The sequence below is a fragment of the Condylura cristata genome, unplaced genomic scaffold (genome assembly GCF_000260355.1).
Source record: "Condylura cristata isolate star-nosed mole 26May11 unplaced genomic scaffold, ConCri1.0 scaffold00063, whole genome shotgun sequence".
Classification (NCBI taxonomy): domain Eukaryota; kingdom Metazoa; phylum Chordata; class Mammalia; order Eulipotyphla; family Talpidae; genus Condylura; species Condylura cristata.
In genome coordinates, this window is record NW_004567164.1 from 428993 (window position 1) to 438836 (window position 9844).

At 52.2% G+C, this 9844-nt stretch overlaps 1 protein-coding gene across 1 annotated transcript; it reads left to right on the plus strand.

Annotated features, from left to right (window-relative positions):
- The first annotated feature begins 804 nt into the window (after window positions 1-804).
- Window positions 805-9485, plus strand: ZSCAN26 (zinc finger and SCAN domain containing 26). Its single transcript, XM_012734648.1, has 4 exons — window positions 805-862; window positions 4156-4614; window positions 4956-5070; window positions 7575-9485. Exons 2-4 carry the CDS (start codon window positions 4216-4218, stop codon window positions 8474-8476), a joined length of 1416 nt encoding a protein of 471 aa, XP_012590102.1. The 5' UTR covers window positions 805-862; window positions 4156-4215; the 3' UTR covers window positions 8477-9485.
- The last annotated feature ends 359 nt before the right edge of the window (window positions 9486-9844 follow it).

A 9844-nucleotide genomic window follows, 5' to 3' on the forward strand; every position in this document is an offset into this window, starting at 1 on the left:
GACAGAATATTAACATTTACTTTGACGGGAGTTTATCACCTACGGAAAAGTTTTAAAGTACATGTCGTTTTTTAAGATATTTTTAAGGTCTGAGGGCCAACAAGAGAAAAGATAATCTTGTGATGACACTTGCTTTTTTCCTTTTCTGTTCAGTGCTTGAAGCTGCATTTGTTGAAAACAGTGGCTGGTAAGCTACTTCATGCTGCCTCAAAACTTACAACCGATTAAGCAAGTTTGTTGGAATTTTTCAGAAGGATTTATTTTATTCAAAGACTGTAAATGGTAATGAGGTGGACGAAAAGAAATAGTTCTGTTTTCTTCTGTTAACTAATTCCGGCACAGTGACCTCCCACGCTTCTTTGCCCCAGAAACCTACATACGTTGCAAAGTAGTGTTGATTATTCTTCCGCACAGCAATAATACAGACTTAATTGTATTACCTTGCATCTACCATCCCAAGGTATGCTTATGCTTCAATTTAAGCATCCAAGTGCCCGGACACTGTCTTCGCCGTCGAGTTTGACTGTGGAGATACTGTGGAGAAACTGTTATAAACAGTGTCTCACTGATGTGCGTGAGAAAATAGACAGGGCCGGCCGTTTGCGAAAACCCTAACCCGGGTGGCCTAATTTTACGTGGAAAAAAACTTTTTTTGCAGCTTAAAAGTGAAATAAAATCAAATTGCCACCGCACGCGGCTGGGGGACACCCCAGAGCGCTCGGCGGGCGCCGGGCAACCACCGAGCCGCGGTCCTCCGGCTTCCTAGAGCGGCCGCGAGGCGCCGCCGCGGCGACTGGCGCTCGGCTGGGGGCGAAGCCCGGCTGGGAGCCCGCCGGCGGTCCTCTTGCGGGTCCGCGGCCCGGTGAGTGGTGACTGCGCCCCCAGACTGCCCAGGCCCGGGGAGCCGCGGCTTCCCTCGGGGTGCAGAGGCCGCCCCGCTGGCGGCGGGGTGGGAGGGGCCGGGCGCCGGGTGGTCGGGGTCGGCCCTCCGAGGTTCTGTGGCAGCAGCAGCCCGAGGACCCGGCCCTTGGGTCACGCGCGAAGGCCGCAGGCCCGCAGGGAGGCCGCCGGCCGGAGCTGCGGGAGGGGGGGGAGGCGGCGCACACCCTCGCTGTGGTCTCCGAAATGTGGCCCTTTCCGGGGAGAGAGGTCGGGGCATTTGGGCGGGACGAGTAGGAGCTGACTTTCAGGCCTCCGCAGACGGGAGCTCAAGGGGCACGGCAGGAAGGCAGGCAGGGGTCAGGCGCGACTGGGTCACGTCCAGCCCGCGGGCTCGGGTGTGAGTGTGACGATACGGGAAAAGGTTTTCAGCCTGCGACCGCCCACAAGAGATAGTGAAGAGGGGATCAGGGTCAGCCCTGGGCTTGCTTCCTGCCTGCTTTTCCATTTCTGTACAGGGATGTTCGTAGTAGTGTCCTCTTTGTAGGGGTGCAAGGGGTGTATAAATGCGGTAATACTTGGTGAGCACAGTGCATTGCTGAATTGGTGGGCGCGTGAAATGTGTGTGGGCGTTACAGAGAAGAAGGCTGAAGGGTGTAGCGAATAGGGTTCCAGCAGGAGTAACCTCTGGAAGGACCCGGGAGCAGGAAAGAGTATGGCATGTTTGAGCGACTGAAAGTTTACTAGACTTTGACTCCAAATAGACTAACCGCATGATAGCCATGAACTACCACTAATTCCACAACTAACAGCATATACTTGAGCCGGTCACGGTTCTCCAGAGAAGCAGAACGGATGAGAAATGTGCAGACATACACGGCACATAGACATAGAGACACATCGAAACAGACTTAACCTGAGGGACTGGCTCTCGCAGTCATGGATGCTGGCAAGTCCCAAGACTTACAGCTGCTGACCGGCAAGCTGGGGGCCCCGGAGACCACAGGCTTAGTTCCAGTGCAAGGCACAGGCACCAGACACTCGGGTGGCGGAGGTACAGTGGGAAGGCTGCCGACCCCACTGGCCAGTGTTCCCACTTGAATCCAAAGGCAGGAAAAACTGTCATCCCGCTTTGAAGACGATCGGACAGGGAGAGGCCTCTCCCACTGGGAGCGTCAGCCTTTTTCTTCTATTCAGACCTTCCCCTGATGTCATGAAGCCCACCTACACGACACAGGACAGTCTTACTCAGTCTGCCGAGTATTGAAATGTGAATCGTGGGCCTCCCTGCTGGCAAAGGAATTAAAGAGTGAAACTATTGCCAGCCAGCCACTGAGGCATGAGTTCAATCCAGGGCCAGGGAGGTGACCCATACGGTGCGGCAGACCTCTCCTGTCTTGCCTGCTGCTCCCCTCAGCAGTGTATTTCACTAGATCTATCTGCCTGTCCTGTTCCCCACTCTGTCTCTGGTGAATCCTCCAACACCCCACACAAACCTCTGGCCTACACCCCAGTTCTTGTATACATAAATAAATAAAAAGTAAATCTTAAAAAAAAATGTTAGAATCCTATCCAGAAACACCCTCAAAAACACCAAAATAATGTTTCGGTCAAACATTTGTGAGCACTCTGTGGTACATAAAAGTAACTGTCACAATAGTGAACTTCATTTCTGGCTAAAAATCATCGCTTTCTTGAACCTTTCTCTCTTAAGAATTGTAGGATTTTTTTTCTTTTCCCGAAGAAATTGTTCATTTATTTACCTGTGTACATTTAACATGATTGTTCAATCTTGTAAGAATTGTAGGATTTTAAAAGCCCAAATCCTACAATTCTTAATAGAAAAGTTCAAGAAAGTGATGACACTTTAAAAGCTCATTCATGTAAGATTTCTTGAGAAGCACAGAGCTGTGGAGACCAGACTTGTCGCTGCAGACAGTCGGAAGTGGAGTGAGGCACATTTCCTTTCATTCTCTTAAATCCCAGTATTGTCTTTAGTGAACAAATAAGCAGTTTCACTTATTTTATATCTTTCCCCTACTCAACATTTGAGAGTTTTCCAGTGTACATCTTGTACATTTAAAAGTACAGGAGAAGCAGAAAGAATAGTACAGTCACTGCTTGCTGCTCTCTACCCATGTGGCACCTGGGAATTTCCTGCACATTCCTGTTGGCCACACACACACACACACACACACACCTGCTCGCTCCACACGCACACACACTCTCACACACACCTGCTGGCTCTACACACACATAACACACACTCTCTCTTACTCCGGAAACATTCGAAAGCTTTAGCACTATCTTCTGGGAATCAGGGTCATCTCTCCCATGACCACAAGCCTGTTATCCCATGTGCGTGGAGGTCAAGACCTACAGACTTTTCTGTGAAAGGCCGGATATAAGTACCATCGGCTCCGCTCGTGGTGGGCTGTGTGTGTGGGCGGAGCTGCTCAGGCCTGCCACTCAGTATCAAAGCTCTGACGGCATCTACCGTGGGAACAGCGGCTCCAGTAGAACGCCCTGAACACTCGGGCTGTGGGCTCCGCGTGGCCTGCTGGGCTGTCATTCCCCTAGATTGCGTTCGCAGTCAGATTTCGGAATTCTCCCCCGAAACTGGTCTCTCTCTCGTTTTAACACCAGCCAGTTTCATACACTGCCCGTGGCTGGCTTTCATCTGGAGCAGCGTGTGTCCCGCTCCTCCTGTATTTCCTGAAGTTGATTGTTTGGTAGAGTTCCCGCCTGTCTTCAGTAAACCACTGTGGATGTACGGGAAAGTTTCCTCGTCGTGTGACTCAGATGAAAGTATTTGAGCGAAAGTGCCGGCCCGCCGGGGAGGCCATGTGGTTCTCCACCTGTCGGCTCGCTGGGTTGCATCATTCCACGCAGCGTGTGATCAGCTTGTGCCTGCCAGAGCGCCTCGTTTCCCTTCCTAGTGAGCAGGCGACTGTGGCGACTCTGTGCGCCTCACATCACCCTTCCGCTGGGTCACTTTGTGGCCCTTGATGGAATCAGCTGTTTGGCAGAGAAGAGGGGTGGGGAACACGGTGTTTTTCCCGACCTGCTGCTCGCTGTCTGAGCTGCCAGTCTCCCGTAAAACGGTTTTCTCATTTTGTGTGTGAGTTCCTTTTTCAGAAGTGGTGGTTTCAGGTAGGGGAAAGGATGGCGATCGTGAGAAACGCACAAGCCTCGCAAAGGGCTGCTGCCCTGGCGGTGGGTATGGTCCTGCCACTCTTGCCATGTCCGTGACCCTTGTCGTTTCTGTGTTTTCAGGAACCTCCCTGCAAGACAGTCCCAGGGACGTTCCCCACACCAAGCAGAGTCTGGGCTGGGATGGCTCACTCCCCGGCTCCTCTGAACCTGACGAAGGAGGGGCCTGTGGGAGTCAAGGAGGACCCTGGCCCGACTTGGGGACCGGGACTCTGGCTGCAAGGACACAGCAGAGGCAGCGGCTGGGAGCGGCCATGCAGGCAGTTCCGGCAGCTGCGCTATGAGGAGACCGCGGGGCCGCGCGAGGCGCTGGGCCGGCTCCGGGAGCTGTGCCGCCTGTGGCTGCGGCCCGAGACCCACACCAAGGAGCAGATCCTGGAGCTGCTGGTGCTGGAGCAGTTCCTGACCATCCTGCCCGGGGAGCTGCAGGCCTGGGTGCGGGGGCAGCATCCCGCCAGCTCGGAGGAGGCGGTGGCTGTGGTGGAGGGTTTGCAGCCCCAGCGTGGAGAACAGGGGGCACAGGTGATACGTTGCAGGCACCCGCACTCCTCTGCAGGAAAGCAGAAGCTCAGGCCTGACCAGAGAGGCGGACGGACGGACGGACGAGAGCTCAGCAGCAGGAGAGAATTCTCCCCTGGCTCAGCTCAGGTCCTGTCCAGCCCGACTGAATTGCCACAGGCCTTACCCAGCCTTATGCTTTCTGCTGGGAGGACACTCCATGCACCCCTCCTTCCCCAGCCTCCTTTTCTTGCCCTCTGGGGTACCTCTTTCACTTGCTTTTCTAACACAGACATGTTTTTCTGGTAGCCATTTTCCTCCTAAAGCCACATGTAGCTAACTGCCCCTACGTACTTCCTCCCCAGGACCCAGGCCAGGCAAAGTCACAGAAAATGCCTGTGGGGGAGACGGGGCCCCCGAAAGCCAAGCAGAAGCCGCAGGTCCAGGCAGACCGTGAAGCTGCAGAGTCTGAGCAGAAGGGTAAGGCACTGACGCGTGGCCGCACCGGCACTGCTTTGGTGTTCGCTGTGAACCAGACCCAGTGTCCGCACAGTAACGTTCGCGCGCGAGTCTCTGCGTTTTCCAAATGCGAAATAGTGAGCGCCTGAGCCCCGCGCACAGGGTATCGGGCTTCCCTGCACCCGCACCCTCCCTGCCCAGTCCTGCTGCCTCTGCTCAGCTAAAGCCGAAGCCTCCTTGGACCTTTACCTGGCTCTTCGCCTCTGCCACAGTGGTGGATAACAGGAGGCGCTTCTCCCCCAAGGCAGAGAGAGCAGCCACAGGCTCCGTTACTCGGCTGTCTTCTCTCAGATGGCTCCTGGCTTTTATTTCTAAATGTCCCCGGATCATCTCTGGGCTCTCTCCTGTTTTCTGTTACTGCACGCTCTCATGCTTGCCTCTTCCTTCTTCCAGTCCCGTCTCAGCTCTCTCCTTCCTTCGTTTCCATGTCCCTTTGGTGCTCCCGTGGAGTTGTCTCCTTCTGCTCATCTTCCAGCAGCTAAACAGAGGCCCATGCTTAACGTTGCTTAAGACCTTTCAGTGAGCCGGGCCACGCTCTTCTTTCTACCGTCTTGTTGAGGCCTGGAATGTTCCATGACAGAAAGGTGGCTGTGAGGAAGCCCTACCCGCGGCAGTGACTCTGGAGCTGCCAGCAAAGGCCTCACATGCCGGACGCAGCCCCGCTGACCGCTGGCTTCTGTCCCATCCCCAGACGTGTCCAGCCCATCGCTCGCAGCGCTGAACACTGTTCTCAGTCCTGCGTGCTGCGAGATCCTCTGCCCCAGGCCAGCGTGAGAGCCGCCGCGCTGAGGCCCTCCGAGCTGTGCTCCGCTCCTGTTGGCTCCCTGCTTCTGTCTCCTGAGTCCATCCCGACTCTGCCTTGCTTCTGTCTGGCATAGTTTGCTCACGCTCTGGCTGCGTCCTTCTCATCCTGGGGTCCTACCCTAGATGTCGCTTTCTCTCCCCTTCCCTAAGACCCCCAAGCCTGAGTTAGTGTACTTTTTTTTTTTTTTTGCAAAGAATAACTGAGTATAGGACAGAGGTTCAGGGGGCTGAGAGGACTCCCCAGAGATAGAGTCGGGAGCAGAACAGGTGGACTGACTGAAATCCACTGCTAAGGGAGCATCGGGGAGACAGAAGAGGTCTGCTGCACCCTGTGGGTCACTCCCTGGCCGGGGAACCGAAGTCACGCCCCAGTGGAGACAGCACTGAGACTTCATCCCTAGGCCACCAGGAGGACTGAGTCAGTTTACTCCTGTCCCGTGATTTCTCCGGTGTAGTTTGACCTGACGTAGTGGCTGACTTACTTCCCTTTTTCTTCTGACAGATGAAAGCAATAGCTTTGTTTTCTTTCCTGAGTCTACCATAGCCCCTGACTTCATCTAGTTGATGACATTTAATCACCAAGATTAAAAGATTTTGAATTGGGGTGTCCCTGGTGGTACAAGGGGCTAAAGCGCAGCACTAGCCATAGCTACTGCAGCATGAGTTCGATCCCGGCCAGGGAGGTGACCCATCTGGCACAGCAGACCTCTCCTGTCTTGCACACTGCTCCCCCATCTTTTTTTTTTTAACATTTATTTATTTATACATACAGAAATGGGCTAAAGACCAGAGGTGCAGTGGTAAGAGGATTCACCAGAGACAGAGTGGGGAGCAGAACAGGCAGATGGACGAAGCACACTGCTGAGGGGAGCAGTGGGCGGGTCAGGAGAGGTCTGCTGCGCCATGTGGGTCACCTCCCTGGCCGGAATCGAACTCGTGCTGAAGCAGCAAGCTAGCTGTGCTTATAATCCTGTTGCACCGCCAGGGAGGGCCCCATCAATCTTTTTTTAAAAGAAGATTTTTAATCTTTTAATTTGTATTTAAAGGTTTCCTTTACTTACTGTCTACTTCCCTGTTGAGTTGTAGGCTCTGCTTCAAAGTCATGGTCCTGCTAGACGCTTTCCTTGAGTAAAAGTAGTTGAAAGAGTGGGGCCTGTCTTTCCTGTATAGCCTCTCGGGTATATTTTAAACATGACAAGTGAATGTAGTCACTGTAGATTCTTTAAAGCCCTCCTCTAGAGCTGCTGGAAGTGTTAGTGTATTCAAAGCTGAGGCTGATTTTGGTTTGTGGGGAGACTGCCTCTGCCACCCCTGCAGCTATGCGGGACTCTGGGCAGGGCCTTTGCGCTCAGTACCCCGCTTGCACAGCTAAATCCCCCCCCAACCCCCGACATGCACCTTTACTTTCACTGCTGTTCCCTTACCTGTCTCTTCACCCACATTTCACTTTCGGCTGTTACCTGCTTGCTCTTTTTAATCATCTTATGCCAGTGAGCCTCCACTTGTTCGCTGTCGAGCTCCTCGGTCTCCCTCTCTGCAAACACCGGCATCATTGTACTTCCACTGGGCACGCAGGCTCGATTTGAACCCCCACCCCACCCCCAACTGCAGATCCCCAAGCACCAAGAAACAAAGAATTGGTGTTGTCTTTAATGTTCCAGGGGAGAAGAAAAGGACGGAGAATGAGAATCCCACTGTCGAGATAGACTCTCACGGAGGAGTGGAGTCACCCACGAAAACCACCCAGCCCTTCGAGGCACGTTGTGTGGTCTCTGATGGGGATAGGCAGCAGACCAAGCCCCAGGAGAAGACTGGCCTTCAGTGCTCAGGACAGGGGGAGGGACGTGCCCAGCACTCGGACCCAAGCAACGATGCAGGTGCGTGCCCTGGAGAGAAGCTCTGCGACTCTGACGTGCCTCCATGTTCTAGTCCGACTAGGCCTCAAAAAATTGGCTCCAGAGACAAAGGACATCAGTGTCACGAGTGTGGGAAGGCCTTTCAAAGAAGTTCACACCTTGTTAGGCATCAGAAAATCCATCTTGGTGAGAAGCCTTATCAGTGCAAGGAGTGTGGAAAAGTCTTCAGCCAGAACGCAGGCCTTCTGGAACACCTCAGGATCCACACTGGTGAGAAACCATATCTCTGTATTCACTGTGGTAAGAATTTTCGGCGCAGCTCCCACCTTAATCGACACCAGAGAATTCACAGTCAGGAGGAGCCCTGTGAGTGCAAGGAGTGCGGAAAAACCTTCAGTCAGGCCCTTCTCCTCACACACCACCAGAGAATCCACAGTCACTCCAAAAGCCACCAGTGTAACGAGTGTGGGAAAGCCTTCAGCTTGACCTCAGACCTCATTCGACACCACAGGATTCACACTGGAGAGAAGCCTTTCAAATGCAGCATCTGCCAGAAGGCCTTCCGACTCAACTCACACCTCGCTCAGCACGTGAAGATTCACAACGAAGAAAAGCCCTATGAGTGTAACAACTGTGGAGAAGCCTTCAGGCAGAGGTCAGGTCTTTTTCAACATCAGAGGTATCACCACAGGGACAAACTGGCTTGATGAGGCGGCCATGTTAGACACAGGACATTTAACAAAAAGCGCTTCAGCAGCAGTCACTCCAGCCCACTCCGAGACGTCAGAGCATGCTTGGGGACCAAGCTGGAGACTCTCTGCCGTCACCCCTTCTCCTTGGTTTTTCCTTGAAGTCAGCTTTGGATCACAAACTTCTGACAGTTCTGTGGGATGAAAGCAAAACAGCACTGTGGGACTTCAGGTCCTTTCTCATGGCAGACACAGGACTCTGCATCTGTGAATAATACAAGCCTCAGGCTTGAGTGAGGACTGGGAAATCAGCAGCGAACCGGGTGTCCACAGACTCACGGGCTTAAAAATAACAAGAGCAGGTTGATATTTTTGCATCAGACTCATGTACAATAAAAGTAATAATGTTTGGAAATACACCGCAGTCAAAGCTGTCCTCGAGTGCCGATGAGTGGTGACCATTTGCCCTCACTGGCTTTACTCCCTACCCCGTGCCCACTGTTGGCACCTCCGTACTTCCTGCCCCCAGCCCCAACAGCAGAAACATTGTGGACAGCAAAGACAATCTAGTTTTCCCACTGTCTACCCCCATCCTTGCCACTCTGCTTCTTGGATCAAGTTAGGAAGGGAAGAGATTTCCTTTGAAATGAAGCCAAGCTGAAATAATCCCAGTGTCAACAGTCTTACTTGACAGCTGCGGTGTGCTGTATCAGGAGTGCCTGGAGTACACTTGTTTCCTTCCCGTGACGCTTTTAGTTAGTTTGATTGGGTATATAAACCTTGCCAACCAACCAACCACCATTAACCCCTAATTAAGACACCCGGATCATCCAAAGTCTTTGTGGAAGACAATCCAGTGAGTTGCACTATATTCTAAGATATATGTATTCTTGTTAGTCATTTAAGTTAGCTCTAGTCAGCCTCATAGCCAATATTTCAGTGACCCTCTGTGTACATACAATATCCTTGTACCTGTAGACTTATTCACTTGCCATAACTAGAATAGATGTAACGATGGGCAGGTATATTTTCTAAAGCTTTGCATGTATTTGCCAGATTGCTGTGTTGACGAGTTATACCGATCTGCAAATTCTATTAACAGTTTGTGAAAATACTCATTTCCACACACCCTCATCAGCCCGGGGATGATTAGTATTTGATAATCTGATATGTACAAATGGCCTGCTTTTTAAAGGCTTTTGAAGGATGTTTTTCAATCAAAAGTGAGCATCCTTTCACTAACTGGTCATTTGTAATTCTGATTTGTGACTAGCCAAGTTCTGAATTTTTCTTATCTTTTCTCACACAAAAATCAAATGGGAACTGTCTGTCAAAATTATAAACACACTTAGTCTTTCACAGATCCGTTCCAATGTGTGGTGTCTA

What these genes read in the sequence shown, in the direction of transcription:
- ZSCAN26 (XM_012734648.1), top strand. Translation starts at nt 4,216, where the DNA reads ATGGCTCACTCCCCGGCTCCTCTGAACCTGACGAAGGAGGGGCCTGTG. An exon ending in GTGGAGAACAGGGGGCACAG is followed by an intron (nt 4,615 to 4,955) that starts GTGATACGTTGC and finishes CTTCCTCCCCAG; the next exon opens with GACCCAGGCCAGGCAAAGTC. An exon ending in TGCAGAGTCTGAGCAGAAGG is followed by an intron (nt 5,071 to 7,574) that starts GTAAGGCACTGA and finishes TTAATGTTCCAG; the next exon opens with GGGAGAAGAAAAGGACGGAG.